General features: G+C 43.4%; 1 protein-coding gene across 2 annotated transcripts; it reads right to left on the reverse strand.

Moving 5' to 3' along the window:
* Nucleotides 1–1,193: 1,193 nt before the first annotated feature.
* PLP1 (proteolipid protein 1) lies at nt 1,194–17,896 on the reverse strand. Of its 2 annotated transcripts, none has more exons than XM_014479492.2 (7): nt 17,763–17,896; nt 8,935–9,121; nt 7,248–7,404; nt 5,902–6,070; nt 5,392–5,465; nt 4,576–4,641; nt 1,194–3,305 (listed from the first exon to the last, which is right to left on the reverse strand). In XM_014479492.2, exons 1-7 carry the CDS (start codon nt 17,764–17,766, stop codon nt 3,234–3,236), a joined length of 729 nt encoding a protein of 242 aa, XP_014334978.1. In that variant the 5' UTR covers nt 17,767–17,896; the 3' UTR covers nt 1,194–3,233. The 2 variants fall into 2 exon arrangements, with proteins under 2 accessions (XP_014334978.1, XP_005900068.1); XM_005900006.3 differs by having other exon boundaries at nt 7,143–7,404.
* Nucleotides 17,897–18,260: the final 364 nt, after the last annotated feature.

An 18,260-nucleotide genomic window follows, 5' to 3' on the forward strand; every position in this document is an offset into this window, starting at 1 on the left:
CACTGTTCTGAGGCAAAAATACATTCACTTTATAGCACCCTGAATCAGTCTTCCAAAATATGGTGCTCTGTCCTTGTTTGCCAGTGTCTAAAAATAAGTCCTTTTCATATTTTTATTCTTTTTGTCTTAAAGTCATCCAACTAGCCTTGCTTGCAGAATATTAATTGCAGTGAAGCAGAAACCAGGAGATTACATTGAAACTACTTTTGTACAGAGCTCCTTAACTGATGAATATCTTGTTGCCCCCAAGCTAGACTCTCTTTTCTCTCTGATGATGCTCCTTGCCATCTCTTTAGGCTGGTCGTTAGAGTGCCAAATCATAGCCTAGGGTTTTGACAGGGATTGGATGCTGTGTCCTAAGTGGGCTAGTGAGTGGGGCATTGGGATAGCATGTGCTGCTAATTAGCTTAATACTGCCCTGCCACAGATTGTTTACATTTACACTGCCTTTACTATATCTGTTCTGCCCATACATTAAACCTTTCACCCAGTACTTCTCATATAAAACTAAGCATTATTCGTGCCTGAAGCACTAAGCGTTCATTATTGGAATATACAAACAATTCAAGGAAAAGTTAACAATAACTGAATCCTATACACACCAGGGCTGGCGCACTATTGTCACATAAAAGTGAAAGTCACTCAGTCATGTCTGACTCTTTGCAACCCCATGGACTGTACAGCTCCACGGAATTCTCCAGGCCAGAATACTGGAGTGGGTAGCCTTTCCCTTCTACAGGGGATCTTCCGAACCCAGAGATCGAACCCAGGTCTCCCACATTGCAGGTGGATTCTTTACCAGCTGAACCACAAGGGAAGCCCATTGTCATATAAAAGAAGTAACCATATTTGACTCTGAATTTGTACAGCACTCTGAAACCCAATTTCTAAGTGAAAAGAAACCCTAAAATGCAATGAATTAGTATCAAGACCTGAGTTGAGTGCTAGTCCAAGCCCAGATATATACTGGTTATTTGTGGTAATTTACCTTGCCTCTATTTCTTAGTGTCTCCAACTATAAAAACAGAAGTGATTTATTTACTCTTTATTTCATAAAATTATTGTGAGAATGACTTGGGATGACTTGAAAAATAAATAAGGTCCTTGAACAAAGCACAATAAAGGTACAATTAGTTGAACTGCTATTGTGGAGTCAAACAGAACAATTCAATTCAAAGACACAGTTGTTTGATTGAGAACATTCTTAATTTTATTTTCTTTAATTTTATAAAATACATTTTGTAAGATAAGTTTCTAAAAGTTTATCCTTTATGTGTGTTAAAATTGAAATTCTATATCAGAAATGAAGGAAACACTTTCAGTTGATTAACTCTGTTCGTATGTGTATATGTGTGTATGTATACATAGAAAGTTTTCGGGGAAGGGTTGGTTATTTGTTATATTATTAAATCAAAACAAAACACAAGGTATGGATTACTTCACTTTCCTTGATCTTGATTGGTTTCTTACAGAACCTTTTCCATCTTCTCCCTATATGCAGCCTGGAAGCTTATATTGTATACTTTGCTGAAAACAAATATCAAGTGTTTTTTTGGTAACGATTTTACATCTCCTTAAATGTTGTTGAAATCACTTTGGGGGAGAAAGCAAAACCACTCTTTACATCAAAAGAGCCGCCTACAGTCATACCCGTAAAATCTTTCCCTGAATAAAGACCAATCAGCTTTTTGTTTTTTAACCCAACATTAAAACCCAAACATAAAAAGGGAAGACTGAAACCTGGGAGCTATTTGAGTTTCAAACTCTTTCCCCCTTTCCTTTTCCATGGAACCTCACCAACAGAATAGCTAATGGCTGGTGCATTTAGTTATTTGATCTGCACCAGGAGAGAATAACTTGTATGTTAAAACTAACTCTTTAACACACCAAGGTAACATTACTAAATCAAATTATCTCCCACCACCTAGAAAGAACAATCAGATATGTTACTCAAACTGAGATTCAAATTCACCAAATCTGTTTCTGCAAAGAACGGAATCATTGGTCAAAAATCCCAACAGATGCAAGAACTAGCCAATTTTACATATCATTTGTGTTGTTTAATGTCCAATTTTCATTTGTTAGAGAATCATAATCAAAGAATCATTCTCCAGACCTTTCTGGTACAACCCCAAACAAGTGATAGACAAGCTGGAAAATACGAAATGTGCATCATTCTGAAACAAATCAAGATCTTCAAATCACCTGCTATGACTGAATGGCTAATACCCCATGAAAAGAGCACCATTGTGAAGATATGACAGAGGCCAAAGTACACAACTAATTAACAGAAAAAAACATGCTATCCAAAAAGTTATCTATCCTGTGTCTACCAGAGGGCTGGCCCAGTTTACACTGTTAGCCACTAGCGACTGCTGCTCCTTAGGCCAGTCTATTTTTCATATGAACTAGTTTCTCTCTATCCTTAGCTCCTTGGAAACCACAGGGTTGTCATGGTAGCTGTTATCAGGGAGAAGGGAGTAAGAAGATGCTGACTACACCCTGTTTCTCTTCTCTAACGAGGTATAAGGCCAAGCGCCCCCTTTGTCTACACAAACACTATGCTCCCTTATGCTATAAGTAAGGTTGGCTGAGTTAGGGCTTAAATAGTCCATCGCCATCGGGGTCAGTGCTCTCTTTCTATGGGAGAAAGATCCTTGCTTTGACCCCCTTCTCCCAGCTGCAATAGGTAGATTTGGGCAAATGCTCTTATTGTTTTGCTGGCATTCTTTTTTTTCTTCTCTCTTCAGTGGTACTAGGGAGACTGGAGTGAGTTCTCGGTTTTGTACACCAAAGAGAATATATTTGGCTCCCAAGATGGCAACAGGGACAGGTGCCTCCCTTCTCTCTACCTGAACATCTTTCTTTCCACTTTGTTTTCATCAGTGGAAGTGCCCTTTGAGAAGAAAACACTTCCTGGTCCTCGGGAGATGCTTGAAAATTGAATGAGAGCCTCCACTTCTTTGTGACTTGCAGTTGGGGAGTCACCATCTTTAAGCATTTCCCATTTCTAGCAGGAACCAGCTATGAAGCAAAATGACTAAAAGAGGTACGTAAGAGGGGAGAGTCCGCAGAGACATTAATCACCGTGAGACTCTCCTTTCTTGTTACACTCGTCAAGTAAGAAGAGGGCCAGTCAGTGGCAAAGGCAAAGAGTTAACATGGGAGACGCAGCACTGTAGGCTGTGTGGTTAGAGCCTCGCTATTAGAGAAAGGGAAATTTCTACAGGAGATCAGAACTTGGTGCCTCGGCCCATGAGTTTCAGGACGGCAAAGTTGTAAGTGGCAGCAATCATGAAGGTGAGCTGTAGGGAAGAGAAGAGAGAAGACTAGTGAGAGTAGAAAAGGCAGCTCTCTCTCTTCCAATCCTTTTGGGAATGAGGAAGGGTAGAAATAAAATCACAGGTAAATAAAGAAAAAAATATTCTGCACAAAGGAACACATTCAGGCTTTTGCCCTGTATACTTGACTAGAAGTCCTCCATGAGACAGGCCCAGAGAATCAACTTGACAAGGATTTTTTCTACACCCCTGCTCTGCCCAGCACTGAGTTTTCCTCAGGGAAGTGAACACTACCTGGGCTCTGCCATCATCATATCTGTATGTCTGAGTGACCTAGACTTCCTGTAGAGGCATAGCCCCACTGTGCAGCACAGCTTTCTTCCACTTAATACAGCCATTTATTTCACAAGATGAGGAACAACTCAACTCTGGAGAAAACCCTCAGTGGTGGAAGCCAGGAGTGCTGCAAGCTGATCCTGAGGAGATCAACACTTATTCAGTACCCCGTGTTCTTAATAATGAAGGCATGACATTGACACTGTGCCGAGACACCATCAATAATAACAATTCTAATAGTGTTAAGAGGTCCTTCCAGTATTTTCAGGAGAGTAACTAAATCCCTTGGAAGGCATCCAAGATGGATTCCTATTTATAGTGTATAGAATTCCAGGCCACAAAAAATCACGTTTAGTAAGGTTTCAGTGTTCTTGTCACTGATCTGACCAGGATGTGTTAAGAATTAATGATAATTTCTGACTGCAAAGCACTTGGCAATGTCACATGCTCTGTAAATGCGATATCTTATTATTCTTTTTAAAATTATGTATGTATGTATGTGTATATTTGGCTGTGCCGGGTCTTAGTTGCAGTAAATGGGATCTTTGATCTTTGTTGCAGCCTGTAGAATCTTTAGGAACAGCATGCGAACTCTTAGCCGTGGCATGTGGTATCTAGTTCCCTGATCAGGGATCAAACCCAGGTCCCTTGTGTTGGGAGCTCAGAATCTTAGCCACTGCACCACCAAGGAAGTCCCAATATCTTATTTCTTGACCACGAATCTCTTTCCTCCTCTTCCCTCATATCACTTTGCTTGTTCCTATCTCATTTTTGAAATTTTTCTTCCTTGCCAACCCAAAGTAGAAAGACATAGTCTCTGTACTCTGCCATCTCTGCCCAGGAGCTTCTCTCCAGCATTTCAAGTTTAGAAGGAATCTATCTTTTTACCTTTCAGTATAGCTGTCTCCAAGCTATCCCAGGACCATTTATTTGCCAAGATCATTCAAAGACAACTCACCAGGGACACCAGTGTGGCTGCAGCCCCCACAAACGCAGCAATAAACAGATGGAAGGTCATTTGGAACTGTAAGAAAATGCAGAAGAACTGGGTCTTGCAACTGCAAAACTAAGCTGTGCTGTAGATTGTGAAGCGCAACTTTCAGAAGGTGTTGATTTTTTTGTGTGTTAATTTGGCATCTCTAACTAACTTGTCACATCTATAGGCCTCCCATTCTTCCGTGTACCCATAGCACCCAGAACACAGAATACTCATAAAATAACATAGTCCTCCCAAATAATCAACTGGTTCCCCACGGTTGTGCCTGGGATCCCAAAACATTTTGCTTTCAAAGAAATAGTTTACTGCCTTCTTCCTTCCTTTTATTCCCCTGCTGCATTTGTGCATAATATCCATTTTCAATACAGTGTTTTCCTTTTTCAAATGTACTTTCTTTTTAAATGAGATTGAGAAGTTCCAAACGAAATGTGTGTTATAAAATCGATGAATATCTGTGCACAACTCATTTCCTTGATAAGGTTTTTAAGAATAAAAATGTTCACTTGAGGGGTTTTGCCATTAAGCTCTATCTTTACCTAAATCTACAAATTTCTCTTTTAAGAGAGTAAGCCTTAGAATGGAAGGTTTTATCTGCTGTTTTTAGGAAACTAGATATTTTACCAAGTATACGCTCACTGGCTCAGGCGATATTTCATAGAAGGCAATCTGCTAACTCAAAACCCAGCAAAGAGAAACTGTAGTCCTTAAAATCCAAGATGGGTAGAAATGTTACAGTTTGGGCCATTTCATTGTAAAATAACCCAATGGCTCACTCACCTCAGCTGTTTTGCAGATGGACAGAAGGTTGGAGCCACACACCTTGCCAGGGAAAGCATTCCATGGGAGAACACCTAAGTAAGAGACAAATATCACAAGGTAAACTTCACAGAGCTTTGGGGTTACCTGGAGAACTTTCATCTTTAATCATCCTGGCTGAAGAGTTGGGTCCTACTAATTATCAGGATTTTCTTTTCTAAAGATTTACTCAAAAAATAGAGGTAGTATTGAACAGTTGAAAATTTTTCTGTTTGTTATTGAAATGGGCTGCTTCTGGTTTCAGAACAGCAGTCAACTAAGAGAAAGCAGTGCAAACAGCCAAGAAAACTCCCACCACTTCCAACAAGTGGTTTCCCTTCTCAGGGAAGAAATCTCTCTGGTTTCAGTGGAGAGGGATTAACGAGCATCCATACTTCTTATTTCTCCCCATAATTACCACCCTCCTTAGCCTAAGAACCAAATATATCACGCTTCTATAGGGAGTAGGAGAGCCAAGCCACCCTAACTCACCATACATTCTGGCATCAGCACAGAGAGTGCCTATACTTGCAGAGGTCTTGCTGGGGGCAGCAATAGACTGGCAGGTGGTCCAGGTGTTGAAATAAATGTATACAGGCACAGCAGAGCAGGCAAACACCAGGAGCCACACAACGGTCAGGGCATAGGTGATGCCCACAAACTAAAACAATTGACATGGAGTGGTTAGAAATCAGTGTCAGCCTGCAGATATTGAAATGTAAACAAAGAGATCCTGGAATGGCATGTGCCAGACATGAAACCAGATTTCAGGGATCTCCACCAAATACAATTAGTAAGAGGGGCACCTCTGCCAAATGTCATTGGCAGTATCTTATCTACTAGAGAATTGGCCCCAAGTAATGACGGGGAGGGGGAGAATGGGTGGGGGTTGGAGTGAGGAGGACCCCTGGGTTAGAAAGGTTTCGGGAGATTGTTTGGACAGATAAGGTGTGAAGAAATCAAAAGAGATCTTGAAAGAAAGTCGTGCCATTTAAATGCCTTAGGCTGAGCTTAAAAAATGCCCCTTGTCAAAGGACTTTGGATCCCTAGTTATTGAACAAAGCCAATCAGAGATTTCAATTTCCAATCCAAAAACCTTTCTAAGCCAATACTAGCCACAAAAGATAACAGCACAACCCCCAGATGTTCAGCCCCCAAATGGTCTTTAACTCTAGAGGCTGGAAACCAATGTGTACCTCACTAGAAGCATAATAGCCCTCTGACAGATAAGGCCTTAAACATGCAGATCTATGCTAGTTCCCTCTGGGACCTTCAACAATGTAGGATCCCAGAATAGTATGGATTCCATCTCGGAGTCAATTACTTAATTTCTATGATCCACCCTCCCTCTCAGATCAGGAACCTACATCTCAATCCACTGAGTAACATTTTAAATTCTTAGGCAGTCAGATCTACTGTTGTTGTGGTCCCAGCTAGGAAGGGATCAAAGAGGTACCAGTAGATGGCTTAGAAATGGTCTGATTGTATGAAGCACCCCACAGAACTCAGGCTTTCCCTTTTGAGATGAAATTTTCTAGGGACATTTTGAAAAGCGAGGCTAAGCCAGCTGGGCACCACGTTCTTCCTGACCTCATTTGGCCGTAGCCATCAGGTCCTCACTCAGAAGCCAGGCCCCTAGAGAGGACCCAGCCTTGGGTGGGGATGAGGCCACAGACTCATGCCCAGTTGTCCCCCACCCCTTGTTATTGCCACAAAATCCTGAGGATGATCACCTTGTCGGGATGTCCTAGCCATTTTCCCAAACAATGACACACCCGCTCCAAAGAATGAGCTTGATGTTGGCCTCTGGAACCCCTCCCCTTCTGGCCCCCTGTTACCGTTGCACTCAGGCCCTTGCCGCAGATGGTGGTCTTGTAGTCGCCAAAGATCTGCCTGACTGCGCCGGTGGTGTAGAAGCCCTCGGCCAGCAGGAGGGCCCCATAAAGGAAGAAGAAAGAGGCAGTTCCATAGATGACATACTGGAAAGCATGGATCCTGTGTTAACAGATAACACAAAGCCAGAAAATCTTATGCATGGAGGACCCGGTTCCCTTGCTGCATAAGTCAGTTGGACTCCTGAGTAGGCTCCTAAACAAGGCTAGGGATGCTTTAGGGGAATCACTAGGTTCTTCCTCTAGGCTTCTACCTTGTACTTATTGAGGTAACTGGAGAAGGGAATGGCAACCCACTCCAGTATTCTTGCCTGGAGAATCCCATTGACAGAGGAGCTTGGCGGGCTACAGTCCATAGGGTCACAAAGAGTCGGGCACGACTGAGCAACACTTATTGAAGTAAAAGAAGATGCTCCTCCCCCACATTTGTCTTACCCTGTGACCTGAAGAACTGGGACCCTACTTTCCTTGGCCTGACCCTTCAGAGATGCTCCATCAGAGAAGAGAGGAGAGAGGAGCTAAGTAAAAAGGAAGACAGATGAAGGAAGTAGAGCCTAACTTGCTCTAGAAACAGGAGAGGCTTAGTATTGGGCTGGAGCACACTCAAGTGGTATGGTGAAACGAGAGCAGCAGCCCCACTCTTGTCTCATCAGTCTGCCTCCCGCGAGTTCTCTATATGGACCACTGCAGAGGCTCCAACTCAGTCCATGTTAACCCTACTTAGCAGAAATGAGAACATGTGAGACAAAGCAAGGGCAGGGGTGGAGTGGGTGTGGTAGGAGTGAGGTGGCAGGCAGGCAGACCTCCTCCCCTGAATGCGGCACTTCCCCTTCATTTAGGGCTTCAGATGTGCTATAGGTGGAATCTGCACACATATCAATGTGTGTATGTGGAATCTAGAAAAAATGGTACAGATGAACCTATATGCGGGGCAGGAATAGAGACATAAATGTACAGAACACATGTGTGGGCAGAGAGTGGGGGGTGGATAAATTGGGAGATTGGGATTGACATATATATACACTGTGTGTGTGCTAAGTCGCTTCAGTCATGTCCAGCTCTTTGCGACACTATGGACCATAGCCCGCCAGGCTCCTCTGTCCATGGGGATTCTCTAGGCAGGAATACTGGAGTGGGTAGCCACACCCTACTCCAGGGGACCTTCCCAACCCAGGACCTTCCCAACCAAGAACCTTGGCAGGCAGGTTCTTTACCACTAACACCACCTGGGAAGCCCCCATATATATATATATATATATATATATTCACTTTCACTATATATACACTACCATGTGTAAAATAGCTAGCTAGTGGGAAGCTGTTCTATTAGCACAGAGAGCTCACCTCTGTGTTCTATGATGACCTAGATGGGTAGGATGGCAGGTGAGGGTAGGATGGAGGTCCAAGAGGGAGGGGCTATGTGTATACATATAGCTGATTCACTTTGTTGTACAGCAGAAACTAACACAACACTGTAAAGCAACTATACCCCAATAAAAAATGTTTTTTAAAAAAGAAGGAAGACCCAGGAATTCTGTCTGGCTCCACACCAATCCCCTACTAGTCACTAAGGTACTGATGAGTTCTGTGTCTCGAAGATAGACAGGATTGGTGGGGGAGAGTAGGTACTTACACATTGATAAGATACTCATAGTCCTGGTAGTTTTTGGAGAAATATGTCTCAATTAGCTTTTCTGTACCAGTGAGTGCTTCATGTCCACAGCCACAGAATAGTGCCACCCCAAAGAAACACAATCCAGTGGCCACCAGGGAAGCAAAGGGGGCCCCTACGAGACATCTTGCACAGCACTCTAATAAGCCTGAAGAAAAAGGAGGGCAAACAGTCAGGGATGTACAATACATAGTTCATCACTCATCTCTCTCTGCCAGCCCAGCCAGGCCCTGTGCTCACATGCATGGATGCAGGGATGGAGGAGGGGTCACCTCAGAGACCAAAAGCAGGAGAGTCTAGAACCTCAGAATTTTGGAATGTGAGACTGACTCCCCCCAACCATATTTTGTTCCATTCTTGAAGATAAATCCTTGCCTTGAATTCCCAAAATGTCCATGAGTTTTTGAATAATCAGTATTCAAGTAGGCCACTAGAAAGATGGTGCTCTCATTCCCTCCTTTCTTATCCTTCTGATTTGTTTGTTTTCGCCATTTATCAACTTTTATGGAGTACTTACTATGTGTCCAGCATTGAGCTAGGTGTCACATGGAGTGTGAACATGTAAAAGACATAGACTCTGCCATGGGGACATTTTTGTTTATGGAGGAGAATGAACTAGGTAGACCTGACATTTTCAACCAACAGTTTCAGGCAGCCTAGTAAATGGTTACAAAGGGTAAATGCCCTTCCAATTTCATAGAAATATTGATATTGTCAGACAAGAGTTGACCCTTAAAGAGCATTTCAGGTGGGAAAACTGAAATTGCATGTTCCTGGGTATTTCTGAACATTGCATTTGCAGCACAGAATGCTTTGTTCTTAGTCTGGATGTCTGGAGAGCACTCCAAAGAAAGGAGGGAACTGGCAGAGGACAGGAGATGTTCATGGGAGGATGACTATTACTCGCAGTAGTAAACATACAGGCTGAATGCTTTTGGGACACTTTGCGTGGCTGACTTGTCCCCCTATGATACAGTTTGGCCAATGTCCCCACCCTTAGTCCTACCCTGGAGTTCTGTCAAAACAACTACAAAGACACGTTATACAAAGTCAACAAAGCATGAAATGTCTTTCTGGCGTGACAAAACACACTAGGGCCTGGGAATACAGGTGTCTTAAAATGCTGAGACTCTGAAATTCCACAGATCTGGTACCCCAGGCCCATGCAAGTGTTGCTGAGAAACAGGAAGGGCACATAAGAAGTCACAGGTTCTGAGAGTAGCTGTGTCCCAAGTACAAGCCCTGAGCTCTAAGGTGTCATGTGGAGTGAAACAACAAACGTCCAGTAGATGATGGGAAAGGCACCTTCTAGTCTCTTGCCCACAACCCCAAAAGGTGAAAGAAATGAAAATCTTCAGAAAATAAGTTATATATACACTAATTTTATCCATCTATTCACATATCATATAGATATGATATATGGATTATTTTGTATATAGTATATGCATTGTTGCTGTTCAGTCACTGTTGTGTTCGACTCTTTGTGACCCCATGGACTGCAGCATGCCAGGCTTCTCTGTCCTTCACTATATCCCAGAGTTTGCTCAGACTCATGTCCATTGAGTCGATGATGCCATCCAACCATCTCGTCCTCTGTCATCTTCTTCTCCTTCTGCCCTTAACGTTTTCCAACATCAGGGTCTTTTCCAATGAGTCATCTCTATGCATCAAGTGGCCAAAGTATTGGAGGTTCAGCATCAGTCCTTCCAATGAATATTCAGGATTGATATACTATATGCATATAAAAATTATTTGCGTGCATATACACACACAAATAAATAGCAAATGTGCCAAGAAGCTGCTATTTTGGGAAAGCATGCTGAAACTCCTTACACAAATAAAATGCATTGTATTGACTTTTAGATTTGGACTTTATCCAAAGCTCATTTTTTTAATGCCAGGGACCAGGAAAATCCTTTGTCTGACTCTCTTAATACTAGTACAGTTTCTTTGTAGCCCTTAGAGCTTGACCATCTGGTGATGTGCCTGAACTATGTCCATGTGAACAGATTCTGAAGGACCAAATTCTCTCTATCTTGAGAAAGCTGAGGTAGAGGCATTTGTCTCTGCTCTCAGGGCCACAGCGTGAGTGAGTCCTCTTACCCACTGTCCCCTAAAATGATAGCCCTTCCTTGGTGCTCAAAGAGCCTCTTCCTCAAAATTCTTGTGTGTCACCCCAGAGATTAGGCATAGAAGCCCAAGCCAAGCAAAATAAGTAGCTAACATTTGAAGCAGAACTGCATTTCCTCCCTTCTCTAAGAACTGAAGGCCTGCTGTCGGAAAACTTGGCCCCTATGGAAAGCAATCAGTTTGTAGATTCGCTGCTCTAAGTGGAGGCAGAGTTTACTTAGTATGAATTGTGCTTGGTAAGAGTGCCTCATTAGAGCTGGTGCATGGGGTGTGAGTGTGTGTGTGTGTGTTCCCACATGCACACATTTGTGCCAGAGCGGGGGCACATGCGTGAATGCAAACATGTACATAAACGCATATATAAACCAGAGAGAAAAACACAGCACTTGAAATTGATTATTGTTCTCAGGAAACATTCAGATATTGATCTTCCTCTTTCTTAACAGGTCAAGATACTAGATGCATCTTGTAAGTCAAGAAAAGGAGCTTGGAAATAAACAGTGCTGCCATTTTCCTTCTCTGCCTATCCAAATCTTCCCCACTCCCAAACTCTTAGAGTCTTCTACTGAAGAAGGTCTCTGAAGCCTGGGGGTGGAGGGAGGGGAAGGTGCATGACCCCACTGTTCCCTCTCTCCCCAGCACAGGGTCAGGGCTTGGACAGAACCCTCCATAGCTCTCCTGGACAAAGAAGCCTTGTTTTTTCCCCGAGATCTCAGGAGCCTCATTGGTATTCTGCAGGGGCCTCCAGGCCTGGGGGTGGAAAGGGGGTCAGACCCAGGGAACAATGGAAGAACTGTTTGTTTAGCCCAAAGTAAGGAGAACCCCCCTCCCAAGCAAGTGACCATCCTGTGCCCACTGACTCACCCCACCTTTTTTATCCTGGAAAGGGCTAAAATGGTGGTGCAGGTGAGATCAGGAATGAAAAAACTTGAACTCTTGCTAACGAAGCAGAATTCCAGTCTAAGTTTCAGCTGATGCCCCCTCCAGGGTTGTAAAGATCAGGGGGAAAGCCTCGTTAGTCCATCTGATCCCTGTATCATCCAAATAACCAGAGAGTATCATATATAGTGTTCTTACTGGGTGATAAAGGGCTAAGCCTTGGGAGCAACTCTGAATCATCCACTGATATTCTTTCTTCTTCAATCCATTTTTCCTCCATTTTCTTAGAGCTCAAATAACTTAGCACCTCCATTTCTGCTTTACTGTCACTCGAAGCAAGGTACAAGAAAGACCTAGGCTTTAATGAATCTCTAACGTGGAGCTGAAATTAAATGGTCCTGAGTATATCTATCACTCTTCAGCTATAAATAGTTCAACAATATCAGCATAAGATGTCCATCTCTTCACATTGAAATGAAATGTTTGTTCTGAGGGCATTTAAGTTCAGCAGAAGTGAAGAATCTCCACCAGTCAGCCCGAGCAAAAAATCAAATTTTGGATTCCAACTGGGAAAAACTCAGAACATGCAAGAAATTGTGTCATCAAAGGAGTTTACAATCAAAACATTCCGAGGAAGGTTCATTGGGTTCCCTTTAATTTGGGGTTGTGTGAACAATAACCTAAAGCCAAAGGGTCTCCATTTCAGAAGACTTCATGGCTGAAAAGTTACCGGTTTGATTCAGGAAGGCCATGAGGGATTCTGTAGAACCTCCTTGGCCTCTCAGGAAACATTCTTATATTTCCAGGCTAAGTATTGACTGCAACATGGTGGAGTTGGCAGAAAAGAACTATATAGCAATAATATTACCCAATGCAACTGAATTGAATTAAACCACCTGACCTTTTCTAAAGATTCTTATATAGATCATTTTTAAAGTCGTTACTGAATTGGTTATAATATATTGCTTCTATTTTATGTTTTCTTGGAGATTTTGGCTCTTAGGGATGTGGAATCTTAGCTCCCTGACCAGGAATTGAACTTGTGCCCCCTGCATTGGAAGGCAAAGTCTTAACCACTGGACTGCCAGGGAAGTCCCTAAACCACCTGACTTTGATGAGAGATCATACAGAAAAATAATGACCTTCCCCAGGGTTTTCCTTTCCATTCATTGAATTCAGTACAATTATTAAGCATATGGCAATAACCCAGATACTGTGGGAGACAAAAGGGAACTATAAGGCCTAGTCCCTTCCTTCAGAAACCTTTCAGTCTTGGGGAGAACAAACATATCGGCAAATCAAAGACCAAAGCTACCTACAATCTAGTATTAAAATGTGTATAACCAAGCCCTGTGGGCAAAATGTAAGCAAAGGGGAAATATTCAGTGTTGGCTAGATGTATCTGTGAACTCCCAAAACTAATCAATCTGTGATAGAACTTCAAGTCCTTCTCATTAATGCTCTTCACAGGAATCTGACAAGGATCAACAGGACTGCTGTGACTCTCGTCCATATTTCTGTCTATCCAGAAATAGATACTGGGTTGTACTGGGTTGATTCTGATGCTGTCTCTTTAAGCAGGAGCCAAGAGCTCCCAAGCCCTCCCTCCTTTCCCATGCCCTGGGCATGCCTCAAGGACAAGCTCCATGATGGAAATTCAGTTTGAATCTGGGAACCCATCAAAGGGAGGAAAGGAAGGTCTTTGATCAAAAGGGATGATAGAAAGAGACCAATTGTGCCTTGCACAAATCCCAGCCTGTCCCTTGAATCCAGCTGACAAAGGGAGAGATAGAAGAACCCTATACAATAGAGCTAAACAACAGGCAGGCTCATTGAGTGAAAAACTGGCCCCATCTCTCTAAGTCTCTAATCTGAGCTACAGTTTTACCCTCCTCCCAGAACCCACCCCTTAACCTCACCCCATGAACAGAGGCTCACTTGATCAGGACCTATCGCAGTTGACAGGGCCAAGATGCTAGAGCAGCCGTGACTGGTACCAGGAATGGATGGGGATGAATGGGTGGGTTCTAGGAGTAAAACAACAATCATCAGGAGGTGCCAGAGACAAAGACTTTTGCTTCTGGCTTTATCCAAATCAGACAAAGCCCTGCTTGTAATCTTGTCTTTCCTACGTGAAATCAGCACTTATACCATGTTCAAGTGCTGGAAAGGGGCTCTGTAGCCACTGAGGCATGAAAATCCAAGCTTGCTAGATAGTCAAGTCATGCAGACATAATTAAATAAAAATGAAACGCAGCCTCCTCTTTGAAAAGATATTATTATTACCATGGCAACAGCATCTGGACCACTTTGTTTCCTATATTCCCTACTCCTCCCCCAAACACACACACTCACACATGCACACATGCATGGGTGCACACGTGCATTGATGTATGCCAACTTGTACCCAAACATTGGGAGGCTGGGGTAGAGACTGGATTGTTAAACTCTCTCCCTGACATGTTGTCCTCACTTTGCCCACTTCTGGGAAAATGAAAGAGAAGCAACTGGCACTAAACTGAGAGACAAGAGTTTCCATACTTCCTTCCTTAGCCCAGTCTCCCACCAATTCCCGCTCTTCCCTTGGTTGCGGTGTGAAGCTGATCTAGGGAACCTTGTTCTCTTCCTTGGGATGTCACTGACTCCTTTCCAGAGCCTGGCCTGGCAGAAAGCTCAGAGGCCAGTGCAGAGCTGAGTGATCACCTTTAGGACCATTTTAAAATAACCAAGGGGTTTTTGATGAGAGTTTGACACTGGGCAAGCCCTGACAGTGGGAAGGGAAAGGAAAGCTACTCTATTCACCTGCCAAGGCTGCTGTTATCTTTCCCAATCAGTTTACTGCCCTAACTTGAAGTTTTCTGGACCTGAAGTTCTGTGGGCAAGGAGGGCATTTCTACTGTTGCTTTCTTTCAACACCAAGAACCCTGGGGATGGTTTTCAAGGCTTCAAGGTAACACACAACAAGGGGAAAAGATGCCATTGGCTAGGGTTCTGCTTTCATGGGTTTGGAGACTGTATTTTCCCTCCTACCCATTTCTCAAGGGTTTCTTAGGTCTATTTACTACTCAGAGAGATTTGAGAGCGTAGTTCTAGTTGTCAGGTTATTGAGTAAATTTCTGGCTTTCCTAGAAGAAACCCAGGGCAAAAGGCCCTTGAAGCAGAGCAGACCTTCCAATCTGCCTGGTTCTCCTCTGGCTCTGCCGGGCTGAGGTGAGGAGTGGGGTGGGGAAGGGTACATATGATCGTTTTAGTCAGTTTTAGTCAGTGTCTCTAGGAAAAGTACGTAAATGTGCTGGTTTCATCTGCTTTCTTTTTAGCTCCTGGCACTCTTGCAGACTTCTTGCCATCATGATGGGATTCAGTTAGTCTTCAGGCATTTTGTAAAAACCTGGACCCCTGCTCTGCCTTCACACTTTTTGCCTGGGCTGCACTCACACTGTGAGCCAGCCAAAACTACACTGCTCAGCAAACAGCCACCTTTGGAGGGAGGCATCATAGTCTGGTTACCAGGGTAACAGCCACTGTTCTCAGACATCAGGCTTTGCAAGAGCCAATATTTTGCTGTTCAGTAATGCCATTGTGTTGCTAAGCAGAGAATAATCAGCTACTGCTCTTTGGCTCTTTTCCAGTTCCATTGTTATCTGAAAGACTCATTTGGAACATCCCTCTCCCAAATCAGGAAGAGGTTTAATGAACTATCATGTCCCTTGTAAATCTCTTGTGTGAACACTACAGAATTCCCTGTTCCTCTTACTTGATTCTCTGTGGTGGAGGTAGTGAGCTTCCTGTTCCTGGGGATGATGAAGAAGAAGCTGTAGGAACATTGGAGAAGGGAATTCTGCACTGAGAATTAGCTCAGACAGCTTCTAAAGTTCCTTCCAGTCCAATCCCAGATTCTATGATATAATTTGTCTAGTGCAGTAGTTAAACAGCAACACACTCCCTGTCAGAAGCAGTAGCAGTCCAGTACCTTGCTAGAGATGGTCTATTACTTACAAAGTATTTGAAATATCAGTACTTTGCTATTGCATAACTGAAAACATAATGGCCACTCCATCATGTGCACCTAGCCCAAGTATGGCTCACCCTCAGAATAAGAGATCCCATATACAGCTTCGACTGTGCCCTCATCTGCAATAATCTTCCCTGGAGGAAATTATCCGCCTCTGTAACAGGAAAATGTCCCTATGGTCACCTGATTTTTCCTGCCTTTTCCTCAGGGCTTTTACTCCCTGAGGAAGTAATATTCAGCATCCTTCCTTACTCCCTCTCTGTTTTTCATTCACAACCTACCCAATCAGCTGCCCTGACTTCAGGTAAGGTTCTTGACATTACCTAGGACAGGAATTGAGTTCTTGCAGTATTCACCTCTCATCTGGCCCCACTCAACTGGACAATTCTTGCCCAAGTGCTCCAAGTACATGCAAAGAAAGCTCAATCATTTCAGGAAGAATAAGAGACAGCCTGTACATGCATCATTGTATAATAATTAGTATTATTATTATTTATAACCGTTATAGAGTTTGCCCATTTTCAAAGTACTCCCACATATTATTTTTTTATTTTTATAACTCTGAAAGTAGACAAAGCAATTATCATTATCCCTATTTTCGAGATGATGACGTAATAATTCATAGCAACCTACCCAATGTCACAAAGTTCATAAGTAGCAGATCTGGGATTTGAACCTCATTATGTTCACTTCTAGTCCAGTGCTCATGCCTTCTTAATTATCTTGCCTGAATACATGCCTCAAGAGCTCTTTCAGTGTTTCAGGATGAAACAACCTAAAAACTGACACTAGCCTAATATAATTGAAAACCCATTTCCGTAGATGCTTTTGGAACCTTCTGGGTAATACATTTGATGGTGAACGCACAGGACAGTTGATTCTCATTTCATTTAGGACACATTCAAGCTGTTGCTCTTGTTTTGCCAAATGTGAGCAATGTCTACATGTTTCTGTGGCCTCCTGTATGGACAAAAATCCTTGTGCTCTGTACATCTCACACTGAGTGGACACTACAGGAGACCAGACCATGTAGCTTCTCTCTACGGAGATGCCCTCAGGACTCAACCAAGTCAGCAAAAGCCCTAAGGTCCCAGTAGCCTCCTTGTCATAGCAGGGATTTAGAATCTGAGTCATGCCCTCAGGAAGGCTAAGACTGTAATATTTACTAGATATGGTCACCCAAACAGGTGCGTGCGTGCGCACACACACACAGCAGTACCCATATCTCTTCCTTATGGTAAAGCCATTGAGGACTTTATTTTCATTTCCTGAACTTGAGATTGGCCTCCTCAGCCATGACGAAGCCTGAATCCATGTCACCCAATTTCATTCTGATGCCCCACAGGGTCCAAATTTTGTTTCAAGCAAGCAGTCATTTTGTACAGCTGAGAGCCAGCCAACATTAGTTGCCTCCAGCAGAACCAAGGATGTCAGCTGACCAGGCCATTACCAGTACATGGGGACCAGGGGGAAAGAGAAGGCAGAGGGAAGGAAGGGGGTAGGAGGACACATGACCACATCCAGCCCTCCAGACACTCTCTCCAAGGACCTGTGGGACTCTCCATGTGTTGCTGGAGTTCTTTGGCAATAAAGCATCATTCTCAGTACAGCAGAGAAGGAGTTAATCTAATTGCGTGCTAAGGAATGAAAAAGAAAACAAGTGCCAGAACACAATTCATTTCAACCATTAGAAACTCTGAACCCCAAAGTTCTTGCAAATTCCTATGCTCTGGCTTGAATCTTCCAATCTAAAGTTTTTGAAACTCACCCATGTCTTTGGGACTCTGACTCCAACGGTAGCCGGCTGGCTAGTCTGTTTGTTCAGCTGGAAGGATCCTGGTCTCTCCAGTCTCCTTCTTCGGTCCTTTACTTTTTCTCTCTGAGTATCTTTGTCCTCTTCTCCTGCAATGAAAAGGGCTTTCTGATTGACAGCCAACCCCCTTAAAGGGACAGGCCCACTTTCCTCCTCCTCTCCTCCTCCCCTTCTCCTCCCCTTGTCCCCACCTCCTCAGGATACTCCCTTCTCTAAGACCTCCATCTTCTCTTTCTGCTTTTCAGTGCCAATTGTCTCTTTTTCTTTTTTTCTTTCCCTCCTCCCCTAAGGCTTGCCTATGTGGAATTTTGCTTTGCTGCAGAGACATCTGGAAATGTGGTTTGGGGGTGGAAATAAAAGAAAGAGGTCCTGCAAGCCTCCAACTGATCCTTGGGTCTATTTTGGTATGAGATGTGGCAGCATAAGTGTCGGAGGCCATGAAGGTGGTAGCCC

The sequence above is a fragment of the Bos mutus genome, chromosome X (genome assembly GCF_027580195.1).
Source record: "Bos mutus isolate GX-2022 chromosome X, NWIPB_WYAK_1.1, whole genome shotgun sequence".
Taxonomy (NCBI): Eukaryota; Metazoa; Chordata; class Mammalia; order Artiodactyla; family Bovidae; genus Bos; species Bos mutus.

Bases quoted from the DNA above. Each gene is read 5' to 3' on its own strand.
- PLP1 (XM_005900006.3), bottom strand. The intron at 5,466-5,901 runs GTGAGTTAGGGT...TCTCTTACTTAG, and splicing joins TGCTGATGCCAGAATGTATG to GTGTTCTCCCATGGAATGCT. The intron at 4,642-5,391 runs GTGAGTGAGCCA...ATTTTCTTACAG, and splicing joins CCATCTGCAAAACAGCTGAG to TTCCAAATGACCTTCCATCT.